Here is a 21,197-nt window from a genome sequence, read left to right on the forward strand (position 1 = left end):
TTGATTAATCAGCATTACAGTAGCTCTCTCTGAATGTACCACATGTCTAACCTTTCTGTTGTATGAGGTTTTAGCCAAGTTCAGATATTGGCTTAAAGGATATCAAAGAGGTAAAATGATAATCTCAGACCGTCCTGCAACATTGTAATTGGTCTTAAATATGCTCAGCCTTAATTTTAAATCTATTCACTACTGTATGCAATTTTTAATGTCAAACAGAACCAAAGAAACAAGACAAGATATGTAATATTTTGGTTCAACTCTGTTTCAGGTTGCTACAGTGTTCTAAAATAATGTTTTTCAACAAATTCCTAACGGCTGTGATAATCATTGTTAGTCTAATGGTAGCAAGGAACAATAAAATATTCAGTGGGTCGCAGCTTGATACAACTTGGTTGGTCCTTGAAACAAATGTCTTCAAACAACAAAACAGACATCCCAATAACATAATATGTGTTGATATAAAAAACCAGATGCTCCACAGGGCGCAGCTTTATACGACCACAGAGGTTGAACCCTGAACGGTTGGGGCAAGTATGGACACAACATTCAAGCTGGATTCAGCTCTAAATTTGTATTGTGATTAAATAGTTGACACAGCCTAGGTTTCTGACACAGAATGAATGTGGTCTAATGAACTTAAAATTTGTTTTTGCCTTTGAGCAATTCACTATGCTGTTAAATATTTATCCTCTCAAAAAAATGTTTGAAGAAATTTTCTTTTTATTTATGAAATCTGAAATGAGAAAAATTGAACCCCCCCCCCCCAATTTTTTTTCACATCCCTCTTTCCCTTATTCCAAAAAAGATCTCAATTCAAATTTCTAATGGAGTTTGCAACAATAACTACTCATTTTGGGCTATTCCAGAAAAAAATGTTTGGGAGGGGGGGGGGTTGGAAGGCACATTATATTAATAATACATGGGTGATGGGTATCAGAGCAACTTTCCACACTATAATGCAATATAATTCTCAATTACAATTGTCTGGGTGGCAGGTGCTGACAAAAACTGTCTTCCAACCCCCCATACATTTTTTTTCTGGAATAGCCCTTAAATACATCATAAAATATTAAAATGTAAAAAAAGTGCTTGTTATCACTGAATGGTAAAGATTGTTTTAATTTATCAGTTGGTAGTAAAAGAGAATATACATTGTTTATAGTGTAACACAATGATTTAAGTTGATTCAACTACTATTCTGGACAAAGAAAGATAACTCCAATTGAAAATTTCTTGCTATTGCGTAATATTGTGCAATAAGATATTTCTTGCTATTGCACAATACTGTGCAATTGAAAATACTTGCTATTGCACAATACTGTGCAATTGAAGATTTCTTGCTATTGTGCAATACTGCACAATTGAAAATTTCTTGCTATTGCACAATACTGTGCAATTGAAGATTTCTTGCTATTGCTGAATACTGTGCAATTGAAAATTTCTTGCTATTGCACAATACTTAATATAATAATTTTGGATCCTGATTTGGACCAACTTGAAAACTGGGCCCCTAATCAAAAATCTATGTACATGTTTAGATTCAGCATATCAAAAAAGCCCACAAATTAAAATTTTTTGGACCCTTTGGACTTTAATGTAGACCAATTTGAAAACGGAACCAAAAATTAAGAATCTACATACACAGTTAGATTTGGCATATCAAAGAACCCCAATTATTCAATTTTGATGAAATCAAACAAAGTTTAATTTTGGACCCTTTGGGCCCTTATTCCTAAACTGTTGGGACCAAAACTCCCAAAATCAATCCCAACCTTCCTTTTGTGGTCATAAACCTTGTGTTTCAATTTCATAAATTTCTATTTACTTATACTAAAGTTATGGTTGGAAAAAAAGAAAAATGCTTATTTGGGCCCTTTTTGGCACCTAATTCCTAAACAGTTGGAACCAAAACACCCAAAATCAATCCCAACTTTCCTTTTGTTGTCATAAACTTTGTGTCAAAATATCATTGATTTCTATTTACTTTAACTAAAGTTTTTATAGTGCGAAAACCTAGAAAATGCTTATTTGAGCCCTTTTGGGCCCCTAATTCCTAAACAGTTGGAATCAAAACTTCCAAAATCAATCCCAACCTTCCTTTTATGGTCATAAATCTTGTGTTTAAATATCATACATTTCTATTTACTTAAACTAAAGTTATAGTGCGAAAACCAAAAGTATTCGGACAATGACGACAACGACGACGCTGGCGCTAACGTGATACCAATATACGACCAAAAAATTTTCAATTTTTGCGGTCGTATAAAAATGTGTAAGTGACTTACAATTGCATGTTTGTCTTTCCTCTATTTTATGTCCTATATAATTTGGGTCTTTATATAGATTTTTTGTATAAGACCCTTTTGTCATATTTTAATTGAATGAGTGTGTTTATAAAGATGATCTTTTTCAGCTGGCAACAATAGCATATTTTGACCATGGTGGTCAAGTTTGTAACTGATATCTGACAGGAGCCACATAAATAAACTTTAGTACAACTTGAACTGATACATTGATATTTCTTTTTCACAAATTATAATAAATAATGAGATTATCATTGATGAAAGATTTCAAACCATTTTCATTTGATTTTATTATACAAAATATATAGCTATATAACAGCTTTGTCTATTTCAATTTGTCAAGCAAAATCTCCTGAATCAAATCATTTCTTCCATATGTCACAATCAGAAGTCTCCTGATCAAATCATGTCTTCCATATGTCATATTCAGAACAACACAAAGTTATTTAAGTAGTTTCATGTTCTGGAATAACCTTCTGCCAGGAATGAACCTGGTTCCCAGTACAATTATGTCACCATCAGATACCAGCATAGCAAGTTCAAACTGAGGCAGCACAAGCTTTCCTTACACTCATTTCCTAAAAATACAATCAATCATACATTCATTATTGTGAGACAGTCAATGTTATTATAATGATTTGCTTCATAGCATATATAAATGTCTATGTTATTTTCAAAATATTGGTGGTGTTTTAATTTGCTGTCTTTGTTGAGCAATGTTAAATGAAAATTTTTAACATTTGTTCTACTATTGACCAATATTAGAGGTAAAAATTGTTAAAATCTTGCCTTGTTTTTGAGTCTGTCATAAGTCAAGTTTCAAATCAGTGATAGAAGCTGTCATTTTCAGTTTTTTCCTTTATTCAGAATATTGTTTTGTTTAAAATTATATCCAATAAGTACTTGTAAGTCATTGTCTAAATTTTCATATCTTCAATAAAAATATCTGAGACATCATTGAAAAAAAGGTAGGCTTAGACATATTTCACTGTTTCATTAAGTTTTACTCACAATCTAAAAATGAAGTCATATACATTACCCATTTATCAAGCAGCTCTGTAAATGTGTATCTGTTTGGCATTCTCAGTAATAAAACAGACATGGATTGATGAACTGATTTCAGGAAAGCATTTGTTTCTAAAAAAAAATAAAATAGCTCAATTTATTACTGTAAATTAAAACATACTTAGTTTTTTGTTTTATGGCTGCAGTTGTTTGAATCAATGTGCATTTGATGCAGGATTGTGATGTCATACATAAATTGTTATAATGATAATGATCCAATAAAACAGCTTTATTATATAACAAATGTTACATCATAATTATATTGATTAGGAACAGGTAAATGATATGGCCATGAGAATTAGAGGAATGTTTCTACCACTATTCTCAGATAACATTTAAATAAATACCAGGCCATCAGAATTCCCAATGCACGTCATCTTTGGAAACATTAACTTGAATGTACTGATGGTGTGCCAACAATGCTAAATGTCCTTGATTCTATTAAATAATGCAGAAATCAACACTAAAATTTAGTAGCTGTGTGCTATGATGGGATTGAAAGACACGAATAAATGTTACAATGTGCATATTTTCAATTTAATTTGAATTACACAAATATTTAATTCATGAAATACTGACACCTTGTTCCCCTTTATTACATTAGCTACAATAGGAAAAGGGGAACTAAAGATAGTAGCTGAGTGGTTTATCCAGTCAACACTGTGGTTGTGAGTTTGAACATCTCACAAGACAGGTGCATTCTACTCCTATGTCAGTTGAACCTTCCAACATTTATTCTGTACATCAAATATAATAGTTGACCTGTTGTTAATAGGATCTGAGAAACAGTCCCTATTTCAAGCAAGGACGGAACTTATCATTTATTAATTATCTATAACTAAAATGACTTGAATGTTAATGGTTAATCTTTCGATCATTAGTCTCTGTTTAATCTATTCACAACTTTTGATTAAAATTGATATTTTGTCCATTGATGACCTCTAGAAGTCTTTTGGGTACATTTTTTTTTATCTTTCTTTGTTCCTAGTTATGAGAGTATCTAATAAATCATGCAAACTTAATCACCAGTGACAACTGTCTGTTACTTACATCACATTAAGTGTTTAACTTATTAACTATTAATTGCCCAAGTTATCATTTTTAGCATCATCTTGGGAACAACTGCCAAACTATTCAAAGACAGATCTAACATGTTATGCAGTAAACTTGTATATATAAGTAAAATAAGCATGTTTCTTTCTGATACTAAGAATAAAAAAAAGTTGTCCAATTACTGCATTCAAAAAATACATATCAAATATGCTGTGTGTACTGTTAGTTATAAATAACAAGCTATTATTTGAACTTTTAATTATTTTTAATTATGGAATTTGGATAATTTCTTGTGCTAGCAATTTCTAATAAATTCCATGTTGATTTGGTATTATGTTTTGTGCAGTTCATAACACTTTCCATACAATGTATTTTGTTTAGATAGTGTTAACGTTGTGCACGACACAGTACTATCTATTAAAAATGTGCTATTTTCTTTGTAACAGAACATTAAAGTACAGAATAAATATGGAATTTATTAAAAAATTCAAGAACAAGAAATTAAGCAAATTCCATAATTAAAAATAATTCCAAGTTCAAATAATAGCCTGTTAAATGTACAAAAAAAAATATAAAAGGATTTCAAACTTGGTCATTCTTTTCAACAAGACAAAAACTCAAACTTTTGTTAGTGGTAAACATATAGGTTTAAGGCTACCCCATCAGGATCACTTTATAGGTCAAAAGATGAAATAAATTTAACTCTGAGGTGTTCTTTAAAAGTTTTAGGTGATGGCCAAAAACTTGACCAATCATAGTTTCTTTTTTTTAAGCAAAAGTTTAAAAGATAATGCCTCATGTTAATGTGATTCAAAAGCTGAATCTCTATAACACGGACACAGATAACAAATTTCACACAATTTTTTTAACAATATTTATTTTAATCTGTAGTATTAAAAAAGCCTTGCTAAATGTCTATAACTAAAGAATATGGAAATTTTTTGAAGAAATCTGATTTTTCTTCTATCTTTTATATTAAATAAGTATGCAATATTGTAATCTAAGATAATTACAAAAGGAATTGCAATGCAAATTTTCAAACAAATGTTTGCAAGGAAAATGTAATATTGTTTACTATCAAGTAACACTAAACCAAATAGATTTTTATTCCATCAATTTCTTTTCATGCAAACTAGTGGTTTAAATAAATAAATCTGCTAAAACCAAGTGACAAATACATCTTAACCCTGAATACTGGATAATTATCACCTGAGGAATTCAATTAGTCAATGTCAAATCAAGTTTGTGTCTGTCTGGCACTCATTTGAGGAATAAATATTGCAACATTCATGATCTTCTTTAAAATTAAGAATGTATGATTTAATAAATTGTGTACATATGACTATTTCTTTAAACCTATCTGAAAAACAACTGCTTCACTTCTACAACTGATAATTACCCAGACATACAGTGCAATTTTTCAGGAATAGTAATTAAAACTGTTACCAAGCTTAACCCCAAGGACAGGTAATAAGTGCACATTTTTTGTGTATCTGATTTGGGTGACTTATCTTTTAGTTTGTGGAGGATTCACTGTAAAATATTTTCGGTTTGAATTAAATGTGCAGGATTGGAGAGACAATGTCAAAAATTTTGTATTAATTTTCCCTTCAAATAAGTAAGAAGTAAAAATCTTGGAAAAATCTTTTAAGTACAACTTATCATTCTAACGATCCAAGTGATGAGTTTCAGGCAAAGAAAAAACTTTTCTTCTGGATAATTTCACTATACATTTGGCATCAAATTATAATACTTTCCTTCAGGAAGCTGCAATTTGATATAATTTCTGTTATAAGTACTAATTGCATTAGCTGTTATAGAATAACAAACATATCTGCACCAGCACCCTTGTAATGTTAACAAATAAACTTGAACAAGAGAACATTTATCCAGAAAGCTTCTATAAATAGAATGTAGCATGTTTCTGTCTGCACCTCCTGCTCCCTTACAACCTGATATGTTATTGTTACTGTTCACAAATAAACTTCTATATAAACAGTCTATCATCTGCCAATTTTAAATAAATTGATCAACAAAATTTAAGTAAATCTTTCAGTCTGCTTACATAAGCAGCAAATATTTATAAATGAAGCACAGTTTCACAAATTGGATTCCTGGAAATTGTTCAATTTGCTATTTGAAACAAATTAAGTCTTTGGCAACTGTTTAGGACAATGGTACACTATTGTGGAAACAATTGCCAGAATATAAGATAAATGGTCAAGTGTGGAAAATGTAAAATGTGAGGGTAAGAAAATAACAAATTTTGTAAACAAATTACAGCCCATTATGATACCTACAAATCACAAAGTTATTAAAACTACTGTATAAACTAGAGGCTCACAGATGCCTGAAATCCTCACCTGGCCAATATGGAATATTTAGACAAACTTGTTTTTTTGGTAAACAGTATTCAAAAAAATAAAAATAGCTCATAACGATGAGGTGATTATTTTAAAATGATTTCGGTTGCAATAAGCCAAAAATGTCATTCTACCACTAGTGTTCTATTTAAAGCAACAGCTGCCCTGTTTGTTATTATGGATCACACACCTGATACAATTATTAGACTAAATTCCTGACATGCTATAACAAACTTTACTAAAATTTTCTGTTTATAAATTTTGAAATTATTATGAAACTAAGGTTTCAACTCCCTCAGGTAAAGTTGGCTTTAGATGAATTTGGCTATTTATTTAGGTATTTTTGACATAAAGCTCTTCAAACAATTTTTGGTACATATACATCTTCGGATTTCAAATGTTTGGCTTTGAGCGTTCCTGATGAATGTAAATCCAGAAAAGCGCTTTGGACGCAACAAATTATAAAACATGTTGTTTTCAATTTTTTTCCTTTAAGAACTTTCTGATAAAGTTTGATAATATTTGGCTCAGTTGTTAGAAGTAAAGATTTTTTAAAAAGTTTAACGTGGTACCAAGTATCTTGACTTGAATTAATTCTGCTCATTTAATTTTTGTAAAATTTTGAAAAAAATATTTACTTTTACAAAAATATCAAAATTTCTAAAAAATTGAACCAGACACATTATTGGGAAAAAATGGTTGGATATATAGCAGTTTGACAAACACTGATTTTGATTATTGAGAAGCTTCATATTTTCTTAACAATATAATATGATTAAAACATTCACCTGATTTTACAGAGTTATCTCCCTGTAGTGTTATGTACTACCTTAATATGACAGACTGACAGATGTACTATGTAGTAGAAATTTTGCTTCGTGAAGAGATTTTTTAAAGATAACGATATTAATGTAGGGCCAAGGACACAAAATGATGGCAAAAGCTCACTTGATCAAATAAACTAATGAACAAGTGTGAGATATGAAAGGGCATTACTCAATATAATTTTTTGAATAAAAAATATGAAAGACAACAAGATATGAACAAATTATAATCTAGATGTCTTTTGATGAATTGTTGTCTCATTGGCTATCATACCACATCTCCTTTGTTTTTAAAAGCAAATAAAAATGAGAAAGGAAATGGGAAATATACCAAAGCGATAACTAACTGACTAAAGAGCAGAAAACAGCCAAAGGCCAACAATGGGTCTTCAACACAGAGAGAAAATCCCACACCTGGAAGTGGGCCTCAGCTGGCCCCTAAATAAAAATGTGCACTTATTCAGAGAAAATGGATTTCATATTAAACTCTAAACCATATAAATGAACTAAAATAAAAAAACATACAAGACTAACAAAGGCCAGAGGATCCTCACTTGGGACAGGCACAAACATGTGGTGGGGTTAAATATGTTTTGTGAGATCTCAAACCTCCCCTATACCTCTAGCCAATGTAAAATAGTAAGAAACACAAAGCAATATGCACAGTAAAACTCAGTTAAAAGAAGTGAGAACCTGATGTCAGAATAGGTAACAAAACCTAGAATTGGCAGGCACTTACCATATTCAGGAAGTTTTGAGTCACATTCAGGACTTGTATCTGGATAGTTTTCTGGTACTGTCACAGTTATAGGAGGCACACTGGGTAAATTTTTATCATCTGCAAATAAAAATAATTTAAATATGACCGGAAGTCAAATGATTAAAAGTAGTTATACTATTGATTTTACACTATTCAAAAAGCTTTTAATTTTTGGACATTTGAGATGACAGAAGGGCTTATGGGATAACATTTTTAAAAGGTCCTCTCAAATTCCATTAATTTAAGGAGAGATGTCTCAATAAAGATGATTCCTCTCTCCAAACTGTCAAGAAGAGAACTCATACTTTGTCAATTTCCAGCTTTTAATAAAAAAAAATAAAAGTTTAAAGAGTGAAAAACATCCTTTAAGGAAATAAGACAGGGAAATTTCATCCTTCAGGTAAGATTTAGTATCTCTGATTATAAAAACTCTCATAACAGAAGGCATGAGTCTAAACCTCAATAGATGTCTAAAAAAAAAATTAAAAAATTATAACAAATTTGTAATTTTTGCATACAAAGGGAAGTAAATCTAATAGTATCCAATATTTCCCAATACATATTTGTTGGCAGTAAAACTCAGTCATTGCAGGCCATACAATTTTGATGATTTGAAGAAATCATCTTTTTTTACCAAATGAGGACATTTTTAGAATAAACAAGCATTCTGAGAGTATTGCATGGGAATACATAGTACCCTACTGGGTAAAAATCAAATTATACTGGAACAAACTGCTAACTTATTCTATAACTTGTCATGGTGTAAACAAAAAGTAAATATCAAGTCATTATATTTAAGCATGATTGAAAACAGTGTGAATAACTGATTTTATCATATACTTAGACTAAATAACATATGATTTTTACTGTATGATAATAACATTAAATTAACGTAAACTCCATATTTTTGGAATTGGTGCTTAGCGGGCTGATATGAAAAGTTTATCACATGCTTCGATTGTTATCACATGCCTTTCTGTAATGTTATTGCATGGCATTCCGGTGATACTCTGCAAATTCTGGAAAATACTCCTCAATGCTACGTTTTCAGTGAAAAACAATAATTTACAAAGTAGAGTACAAAACAATTATTTGGATACTGGAAAGTATATTGTGTAAAATAATAAAAAAAACAAAAAACAAAAAAAAAACAAAAAAACAAAATTTCAAACACAATTTATAAAGTTACTTTAAAAAAGATGACTTTTCCAAACAGTGTTCATTATGAATATTGTTGAATTATTCTTTTTGTCATATTAAAATAGTTTTCTTCTTTATTAAAGCATATGATAGAAAGATTTCATATTAAATCTGGGGTCCGACGTCCGTGAACTTTTCAATCTTTTAACTTATATTTTGGAACCACTTAAAAGAATCAATATATGAATCTGTTATTTTTCTCCATTGTTGAAGCATATGATAAAAAGATCATAACATGTCATTTTTCATATCTTATGTATTATTAGCCCTCGAGCCATGCAGCTCTTGGGCTGATATTGAACCTAGGGCTGATAATACATGCGATATGAAAAATGGCATGTAATAATCTGATAATATCAAGGACCATAACATGCAAAAAATTATCAGATCAAAACAAAAATTTGAACTTGATCTGGAACTTGTCATCATAAAACTATAAACCAATTATCAATCAATATCTTCAAGCATGATGAAAAAAAGTGTGAAAAACACTCTTAACATTGGATATGATTAATAGTTCTCTAAAATTAAATATGATGTAATACAATGTATATCTATTTTCAAATTGTAATCAAATATATAATTAATAGTTCCAAATATTTTTTCTTTCATTTGTCACAAACTAATATAGATTTGTAACTTATTTATAGTGTCAACAACTTTTATCTACACAATGTAATGTAATGAAATATATACCTTAATAAAAATAGATTATTATCTAATTAAAGGATGCCACTTGATAATATATTTTTTATATATATATATAGCATTCAGAAAAATAGTTAATACAAAATAACAAACAAACTGGCACAAATTTTTCAAACAATTTATTAAAGAATTTCTTTAAAAAAATTAGTTATCTCTCTTTGTATAGAAATATGGTTTAACATAGTATTCTAACATTAGATATGGATTTTTTTTATGGACCATAAGTTCATAACTCTGGACTCAATCATCAGAATGGAACAAAATTCGAATTTGATTTATAACTTGTCATGATAAAACAATATAACAAATATTAAATCAATATCTTTAAGAACGAAGAAAAAAAGTGTGGAAAGCTGATTCGCCGGCCGGCCGGGCAGAATTATCTCCATGGATTTGAGATGTGAAAAAGCCAATACAACTGCATAACAAATATCATTGACCTACTACTGGTGGTTCAACATGTACTGACGTAATCATAAATTAATACATTGTTCATGCTTCCACTGACGTCAGAAAAAAAGTGTACTTAAGTTCTTTCGAGAAAAGACAAAAACCATATTAAGTTAATAGCCTAAAGTTTTTCTTTAAATAGATTGAACATGTGGAATATGGCACACTAAATACCTAGGCTCATAGAAGTTCTAGAACAAAATAGATCAAGAAAAGGGATTAAATTTGATATTTTTCTCAATTCTTTTTAAACCATCTGCATGAATCTTTAATACATATTTCTACTTTTGAAGTGAGATTTATTAACTGTTTCCTTACAAAAATTTCGAAAGCCATTCAAGATCTAACTTAAGTAAGTGAGTAAGTAAGTAAAACTTTATTTGGATTCAGCAAATATTCCCTTCTGTTGAATATTGAAATCTCTTCAAAATAAAATGAAATATTGAAAAAGTTTTTAATCAGCACATAAAAAAAAATCTTACAAAGAGTCTAATTACTTTAGCATACATAAATAGAGAATGAATGTGTCCATGGGACACAAACGATGTCCCTGCTTGCATATAATGTTATAAAGGGACATAACTAGAGAACTTTAAAACTTTAAAGTGATGCCACCTCAATTCAAACTTGATCAGTGTTTTATGATAATAAACACGAGTGCATTTCTTTAAATTCAAGTTAAATTTTGAGTAGATTAATCTTTTATGTGTGATATGTGAATAATGCCTTAAATCTGATGGTTAATGCCCAGTAACTCTAGAACGTTTAAAATAAATAATCAAACTCCGAACGGAGCCTTCTTTTATCAATACAACCAGATGCTCCGCAGGGCGCAGCTTTATACAACCGCAGAGGTGTAACCCTGAACGGTTGGGGCAAGTATGGACACAACATTCAAGCTGGATTCAGCTCTAAATTTGGATTGTGATTAAATAGTTGACACAGCATAGGTTTCTGACACAGAATGAATGTGGTCTAATAAACTTAAAATTTGTTATTTGCCTTTGAGCAATTCACTATGCTGTTGAATATCGAGGGGTTAATGCATCAACCACGTAACTGAAAATTTTGCAGTTTTGAGATTTATTGATTTTTTTAGCACTAAAGTATTAAATAATATTCCCTAAATTTTTTAGAGCAATTGGTTATAAAATAAATTTTTAATTGACATGTTCATCAATCTATTATAAGTTTGATAACGAAAGTTTGCCAACATGAACGACTTATCTCGTATTACTATTAGAATGAACGATTTATTCTTATAATTAAATAGCTTGCACCAAGCGCCCCAACAAAATATCTAACGATGAGGTGTGTCGCATTCCTATTAACAAACAAATGTTTGAAAATGCATATGCCTCAACACTGTAACAAGTACTATCTTCATATTGCAATTGAAATTTTGATTTATTTATTTCAACACCTAAAACCATTTCCCCCACAACATCAGATAATGTTTTGCAGCTGTTAAAGAAATGTGAATATCAACAGGTTATCAAACAAGCAAGGTCAACTAAGTGTTACTGGCATGACCTCATATTAGATAATATAAACATCAACTGAGATTAAACCAAGTAATTGTTTTGATTGATGACGGGTTTTGACACGGAATTTTGATATTCAGCAAAAAAACTGCAAATTAGAAAAAAGGTTTGTATATTTTGTTAAAAAATAATGCATATTATTGACATAATTAATTAATTTTTAATTCCATTATACTTAACTTTTACATTTTAATATACGTTTTTAAATAAAATTGATATTAATTACAAAACATATTTACGGTACAATTTATTTTCATTATACCTGTTTCCTAAGAGAAAAATATTTAAAAAGATATTAAATTTAATATGTTTGTATCTTCCTTAATTTCATTAGTATCAATAAGCGCATGTTTTTTTGTTTTTTGTTTGCAGTAGCATCTATATTATTTGAGACAAGAGAAAAAAAAGGAATTAAAATGTATGCCTAAAGGTTTCATTTGGTAAGTTAATACGGAAAAAGTATTATATTGAAAAATGAATCAATTATTTAATGTAACATACAAATTAAATATTTTTTTTTAAATGCAAAAATTAATCGTAACATAGTTTTTTTTCAAAGATAAATAGGCTGAATCAGTATGTAAGAAAATATATATCTATTTACTTTTTATTTTTAAGCATTTCGAATACAAAACACTTGTACGCGCTTATCTCATATAAATAAAAAAAAATATGTAATAATTAATAATAATTCTAATAATACTATAAAAAAGAAGATTTGGTACGATTGCCAATGAGACAACTATCCACAAAAGACCAAAATGACAAAAACATTAACAATTATAGGTCACCGTACAGCCTTCAACAATGAGCAAAGCCCATACCGCATATAGTCAGCTATAAAAGGTTAGATTATGTTTTTCAGGAAAAATGTTTGAATGAAAATATCTGAATGATATTTCGTATCTGTTGTAGATATACAAAATATGGCAGACATACAGTGGTCCTCAGATGATGACTTGGAGGAAATTTTGAATGCAATTGAACTAGATGAAACAAGTGGTGACCAAAAAGTAGAAGCTGTGAGCTCATGTCACTCCAACGAAACATCAAACATGTTATTTTGTATTCTGATGCATGTGCTGGTCAGAACAGGAATCAGTTCATCGCTACTTGCCTAATGCATGCTGTTACAACACTTCCATATATCGAAACAATTGACCACAAATTCCTAGAAAGTGGACACACTCAGATGGAATGTGACAGTATGCATTCTGCCATTGAATTTGCAAGAAAAAAGACCGAGATTTATGTTCCACAGCAATGGTCGACAGTAATCCGCATGGCCAGAGGAATGATCCATATTTGATATTTCCGCTCACATTTGATCACATTTGAAGATATATACGATTTCAAAGGATTCCAAAAACAGATTTTTCGGTACAGAAAAGAAGACATCAATGGAAAAAAAATCAAATGGCTGAAAATGAGATGGTTGAGATTTGAAAAGAAGGATCCAGATCATATATCCTTTAAACATAAATTTGACGATTCGTTCCGTAAAATGAGAGTTACAGAAAAGACTAGAAAAGGTCGTCCCGTAAATTTAATGGAGATACCTAAGAGATATACAGCTAAACAGACAGTATCTGCTGCTAAAAAGAAAGATTTACTGAATCTTTGTAAAACTGGTGTTATTCCAAGCGAGCACCACAGTTTCTACAAAGGATTACAATCTGACAGCAAAACACCAGATATACTTCCAGATCCAGATTTTGAGGAAGATGATATTGACTCCGAAAAAGAATAATGATTAAGACTGAAAACTGCATCAGTTGTCTTCAAAGCAAAAACAATACAACAATCTTGGTTTATCAGTTATAATATAACATAAACTGATATAGTGAATTATGCATTTCAATTTCAATTCACGTAGTCTTAGGAAATTCATTGATTTTTGCTGTGTTATATTTTCTTGTAATCAAGTACATTGTTTTTTTTTTTTTTAAGTCTAATTGCCACAAATGTCGAAGGAAACATAAGAAAGTTTTTAATTTTGAAAGAAAAGGAATATTCTTAAGGGAAAGTTTAAATAAGTCGTTATTCCTCTATTATTATTTCAATTTTAGAATTACTTTATTTTGTTTTATTAACAACATCCAATCTTTTTCTATTGGAACTTTTGTCTTTTCTTCTTTAAAATTCAGTGAAAACTACTCCACACAATATATTAATAATTTTTCATGTGTATTTAATTTCATCATGTGTTTTAGAAAATAATAGTATTTCTTATAAATATAAAAAAGATCATCCATTACCATAAATTCTTTAAAATAATGTAATTTTTTAAAACAACCAAAAACAGAATGATTGGAAAATAATTGGTCAAAAATAACAATTTAAATTTTGTTCGTGAATAATAAAATATATTTTAAAATTCACATTCCGTGATTACTTTGTGTATAGTTTTCCCTGTAATTACATCACCTTATGTATTGTTTTCTTTCACTTAACAATGTTTAATTATATCAAGTGTTATTTTGCATTTATCACAGTATATCATTCAAAACAAATAAAAAATAATTAGTTATATTTATTCGTTTTTCAAATTCCACAATCTCTTATTGCTTGCAAATGCAATGATGCTTATCAAACAACATTTAGAATATGATATACCACACAGGCGTAAATATGTTATCACTAGTAATGACCTTGTGACACAAACATCTGCATTACATTTTAATCATTATGGAATACCTATATCCATTAAACATTTCAAGTGCAATTATATCTTTTATCTGACAACCAATTAGCATCAAATTATAAAAGGATAGTAACTAAGTCTATTTAAGCAATCTATGTTAATTTGGTACATTTCTGTAGTAAAATAGAATTTACATTTACAGTCAAACTTTGTATGTCGGTTTCTGAAAAGTCACAACTTTCTAGATACGAGATTGTTGCATTAACCCATCGATATTAATCCTCTCAAAAAAATGTTTGAAGAAATTTTCTTTTTATTTATGAAATCTGAAATGAGAAAAATTTACCCCCCCCCTCTTTTTTTTCACATCCCCCTTTCCCTTTTTCCAAAACTGATCTCAATTCAAATTTCTAATGGAGTTTGCAACAATAACTACTCATTTAAATACATCATAAAATATTAAAATGTAAAAAAGTGCTTGCTATCACTGAATGGTAAAGATTGTTTTAAGTTATCAGTTGGTAGTAAAAGTGAATATACATTGTATATTGTATAAAACAATGATTTAAGTTGATTCAACTACTATTCTGGACAAAGAAAGATAATTCCAATTGAAAATTTCGTGCTATTGCACAATATTGTGCAAACAGATATTTCTTGCTATTGTGCAATACTGTGCAATTGAAAATACTTGCTATTGCACAATACTGTGCAATTGAAGATTTTTTGCTATTGCGCAATACTGTGCAATTGAAAATTTCTTGCTATTGTACAATACTGTGCAATTGAAGATTTCTTGCTATTGCTGAAAACTGTGCAATTGAAAATTTCTTGCTATTGCACAATACTTAAAATAATAATTTTGGATCCTGATTTGGACCAACTTGAAAACTTGGCCCATAAGCAAAAATCTAAGTACATGTTTAGATTCAACATATCAAAGAAGCCCAAGAATTCAATTTTTGTTAAAATCAAACTTAGTTTAATTTTGGACCCTTTGGACTTTAATGTAGACCAATTTGAAGACAGGACCAAAAATTAAGAATCTACATACACAGTTAGATTTGGCATATCAAAGAACCCCAATTATTCAATTTTTGATGAAATCAAACAAAGTTTAATTTTGGACCCCGATTTGGACCAACTTGAAAACTGGGCTAACAAGTGAAACTGTGAGCTACTGCTCACTGATGATACCCCCGGCAAGTGGATAATATTAATAGTGTAAAAATATGCAAGCGTTCGGTAACAGGAAGTTGTCGAGTGATGAATCTGAAAACGCATCACACGGTATAGCTGACTCAGATAAACCCTGAAACCAAATTTCAGAAATCCTTGTATTGTAGTTCCTGAGAAAAATGAGACGAAAAGTATTCATGGGACTGACGGACTGACGGACTGACGGAAGGACAGACTGACGGACTGACGGACTGACGGAAGGACGGACTGACGGAAAGACAGACAGAGGTAAAACAGTATACCCCCCCTTTTTTAAAGCGGGGGTATAATAATAAAAAATCTAAGTACATTTTTAGATTCAGCATATCAAAGAACCGCAAGGATTCAATTTTTGTTAAAATCAAACTAAGTTTAATTTTGGACCCTTTGGACCTTAATGTAGACCAATTTGAAAATGGGACCAAAAATTAAGAATCTACATACACAGTTAGATTCGGCATATGGAAGAACCCCAATTATTCAATTTTTGATGAAATCAAACAAAGTTTAATTATGGACCCTTTGGTCCCCTTTTTCCTAAACTGTCCTATTCTCTTTGCTTTTCTTTCTTTGTGATTCTGCTTTTAAGACTTACCTAATTTACATATTAAGTGTACGGCCTTTGATTTACTGTTAAATAAAGGATTTAAGTTGACTTTAAATCGTGCCCCCAGTCTAGCTATCTCTCCCTGTAAGATATGTGGAATGTCATCCTCATCATCAGATTCCTCTACCTTTCTCCTCTTTCTAGGTGGAGGACTTGGTGCTCTATAAATATATAAATCATTAAGAAATAATATAATGTTTCTACAAACAAACATGTTCATCTTGTGGTAAGATAATCTTGGGATCCTTGAAATGTTGAGATCAATGTCCCTGATATCAGGATACTGGACACTTTTCACTTATAATTACATTCAATAAAATAACTTTCTTACTGAATAATACAAAAAATTACATAACCACCATGTGAAAGTTATGATCTTTATGAATATGCAGTAGAAGAAACTATTTTTTGAGTGGTCTGTGTGTTTTTTTCAATGTTGAAATCTGCAGTCTGATAGCAATTTGTTAAATGATGGAAACCAAAATATTACTTTGATTAAGGCTTATTTTTGCTGAGCACTGAGACACAATATCAACTAATGACTGGAAAAGATGATATCTAATCTAAAACTTCGAAGTTCTGCTAAAGAGGAAGTTTGTCATTGCATCCAGATATAAAGCTACTCACAGGTTTACTCTGCAGATCAATGTAAAACAATAGGGAATAAAGAGTTTGTTTGTTTAAAAGTAAAACTAAGGGCTCTAAAGAGTCTGTGTTGCTCACCTTGGTCTATGAGCATATTAAACAAAGGACATGGATGGATTCATGACAAAATTGTGTTTTGGTGATGGTGATGTGTTTGTAGATCTTACTTTACTGTATATTCTTGCTATGTACAATTTTCTCTATCTATAATAAACTTGGCCCTTTAGATACAGAGGAAAATATTTTGCAAAAATTTACCAAACTTTGAAATTTGTTAAAAATTGACTATAAAGGGCAATAACTCCTTAAGGGGTCAACAGAATATTTTCATCATGTTGACTTAATTATAGATCTTACTTTGCTGAACATAATTGCTGTTTACAGTTTATCTCTATCTATAATAGTATTCAAGATAATAAATAAAAACGGCAAAATTTCTTTAAAAAATTACCAATTGGGGGCAGCAACCCAACAAGTTGTCTGATTTATCTGAAAATTTCACGGCAGATAGATATTGACTTGATAAACCATTTAACCCCTTGACAGATTTGCTCTAAATGCTTTGGTTTCAGAGTTATAAGCCAAAGTCTACATTTTCCACCTATGTTCTATTTTAAGCCATGGCTGCCATCTTGGTTGGTTGGCTAGGTCACTGCACATATTTTTAAAACTAGATACCCTAATAATGATTGTAGCTAAGTTTGGTTAAATTTGGCCATGTAGTTTCAGAGGAGAAGATTTTTGTAAAAGATTACAAAAATTTATGAAAAATTGGTAAAAAATGACTATAAAGGGTAATAATACCTTATGGGGTCAACTGACCATTTTGGTCATGTTGACTTATTTGTTTGCAGAACATTATTGCTGTTTACAGTTTACCTCTATCTATAATAATATTCAAGATAATAACCAAAAACGGCAAAATTTCCTTAAAATTACCAATTCAGGGGCATCAACCCAACAACCGATTGTCCAATTCATCTGAAAATTTCAGGGCAGATAGATCTTGACTTGATAAACAATTTCACCGCATGTCAGATTTGCTCTAAATGCTTTTGTTTTAGAGTTATAAGCCAAAATCTACATTTTACCCCTATGATCTATTTTTAGCCATGGTGGCCATTTTGGTTGGTTGGCCAGGTCACCGGACATATTTTTTAAACTAGATACTCCAATGATGATTAATATATATTGTGGCCAAGTTTAGTTAAATTTGGCCAAGTAGTTTCAGTGGAAAAGATTTTTGTAAAAGTTAACGACAACGACGGACGCCAAGTGATGAGAAAAGCTCACTTGGCCAGCTAACAAAGGGATAACAATAAGTAATTTTACAAGTAAAACAATGGGGTAGTTTGAATACTGAAAACTAAAACTAGAAAAACAGTCCCAAGTCAGGATCCTCTTCAGTAGCTGTTTTTCTTGCTATCTTAATCAAGAAATTGGTGTTGAAAACTGCTGATAACAACTTCTATAGTCTCTTTTAAATCTTTAAAAAAAACGATGACCATATGTTGACCTCTTGATATCTAAAACTTTTATATGGTATTAAGATATAAATGTCCTACCTTATTGGAGCACCATAAAGAGCTGTCATTGCTGGACCAAATGTTCTGTGTAGGGAGTGGTTAAACATTGGGGACATGATGTGTGCTGTTACAGCCTCCAGCAATGGAGCACATATGTGTGAACTAACTGTTGTGACTGTTGTTGTACTACTGGGTGTCTGCAAAGAAAAATAAATCATTTGAATTAATACATCTGTTTCTATGGTCTTTTATAAAAATCCTCCAGTACAATAAACTATTTGGGATGGCAGATTCCAACATTGAATATGGTCATTAACAACTATACACTGCATATCATTGTGATTTTTTTTAGTTTTATAAAAATGATTAATTACCACAAGGAACACTGTTTACATGTTTCTTGGATAAAGGACTCTCATATATTTCTGTATTTCAGGACGCACTGCAAATTTGAAATTTAATGTTGAAATTATTTTCCCTTCCACCTGCTGCTTACAACTGTTTAACTTTTTATTCTTTTTTTTTTTGTGTTTATATTATAAATAGTGCTTATATAACTGTGGCTAGCACAAATGTATATAATAATCTGTTTGGCTTATTATATTTATTTATTTCTAATGTCTTGTCCCTGATTTCCTTACTGACAATTTTTATGTGACTGTCAGTTAGATTCTTTATCCTGTGTGGTGAAATATAATTGTATGTTTTGTCAATATATTATATAACATATTCCTCTATTGTTTCCTTACGGTTCTGGTACTGCTGTGGTGTAGTTCTAACTTTTCCAGGACTTGTTCACATTTCAATAAGGTTGCCATTGGTAATCTAAAAATTAAATAAAACATTAAGGAAACACTTCAACTTCAAGTCAAAGTTTTAGAACCGGTCTCACAAATAAAATAAAATCGAGAATGGAAATATTGGGCATTATCCTGCAGATATGATGTTTTTTTTCGTTATTGTATAGGGTAGAATGTGTTGTTACCTTCAGTAAAACCAGAGGTCTTTACGATTTAACGATGAATGGCAATAACATTTACACATAGATATAATGACCTTACACAGACAAAAGCTTGTACATATCCCCAGTAAAATGAAAATCAATATTTATCCTTAACATTTGTTTGCAAAATGTGTAACTATTTACCTTTTTGATGGATCTGTTAGAATTTCCAGTAAATTTTTCATTTTGCTTATGTCTTTCTTATGATCTGGAAAAAATAGCTCATTTAATGATAATAGTATGTTTTTTAAGTTATAATAATCAACAATGCTTTTGTTTCCAGTTTACAGTAAAATAATTTTTTTTAATGTGGAAACTGACATAAGGCAGCTGTAAATGCAACAACATCTAAAACCAGGTGCTCCGCAGGGCGCAGCTTTATACGACCGCAGAGGTCGAACCCTGAACAGTTGGGGCAAGTATGGACAAAACATTCAAGCGTGATACAGCTGTGATCAAATTTTTGACATTACATGGTTTTTTTTTACACAAAACAAATGTCAAGATTTTACAAATCAATTAAAGATTTCTTCTTCAAACTTTTTAAATCTAAAATTAAATAGTTGACACAGCATAGGTTTCTGACACAGAATGAATGTGGTCTAATGAACTTAAAAGTTTTTTTTTGCCTTTGAGCGATTCACTATGCTGTTGAATATTAATCCTCTCAAAAAAATGTTTGAAGAAATTTTCTTTTTATTTATGAAATCTGAAATGAGAAAAATTTAAACCCCCCCCCTTTTTTTCACATCCCCGTTTCCCTTTTTCCAAAACTGATATCAATTCAAATTTCTAATGGAGTTTGCAACAATAACTACTCTTTTAAATACATCATAAAATATTAAAATGTAAAATAAAGTGCTTGTTATCACTGAATGGTAAAGATTGGTTGGTAGTAAAAGTGAATATACATTGTTTATTGTATAAAACAATAAAAAAAACTTCATCAGCAACATTTTATATTGGCAAATTACCAATGAAGTTATTTACATAAAGTTATTGGCAAATAAAAATAGAAAATGACGTCATAGTCATGTCTGGCAAATGTCCAACATACATTATCTAAAAACATTTTAGATAAGATATGGAAAAAAAGCTTCATCAGCAACATTTTATATTGGCAAATTTCCAATGAAGTTATTTACATAAAGTTATTGGCAAATAAAAATAGAAAATGACATCATAGTCATGTCTGGCAAATTTCCAACATATATTATCAACTACTATTCTATACATAGAAAGATAACTCCAATTGAAAATTAATTGCTATTGCACAATATT

The 21,197-nt window shown here is 30.2% G+C and overlaps 1 protein-coding gene across 5 annotated transcripts in view; it reads right to left on the reverse strand.

The window, feature by feature from the left end:
- Positions 1-2,578: 2,578 nt before the first annotated feature.
- LOC143076133 (mediator of RNA polymerase II transcription subunit 15-like) overlaps positions 2,579-21,197 on the reverse strand; it is a 294,855-nt gene continuing 276,236 nt past the window's right edge. For all 5 annotated transcript variants that reach the window (XM_076251796.1, XM_076251794.1, XM_076251793.1 and 2 more), the window contains 7 exons: positions 20,061-20,124; positions 19,663-19,738; positions 18,953-19,110; positions 16,731-16,903; positions 8,351-8,449; positions 3,346-3,443; positions 2,579-2,884 (listed from right to left, as the gene is read on the reverse strand). In XM_076251796.1, coding sequence (XP_076107911.1) covers positions 2,846-2,884; positions 3,346-3,443; positions 8,351-8,449; positions 16,731-16,903; positions 18,953-19,110; positions 19,663-19,738; positions 20,061-20,124 — 707 coding nt within the window. In that variant the 3' untranslated portion in view covers positions 2,579-2,845. The remainder of the gene's footprint in view (positions 2,885-3,345; positions 3,444-8,350; positions 8,450-16,730; positions 16,904-18,952; positions 19,111-19,662; positions 19,739-20,060; positions 20,125-21,197) is intronic.

The sequence above is a fragment of the Mytilus galloprovincialis genome, chromosome 5 (genome assembly GCF_965363235.1).
Source record: "Mytilus galloprovincialis chromosome 5, xbMytGall1.hap1.1, whole genome shotgun sequence".
Taxonomy (NCBI): Eukaryota; Metazoa; Mollusca; class Bivalvia; order Mytilida; family Mytilidae; genus Mytilus; species Mytilus galloprovincialis.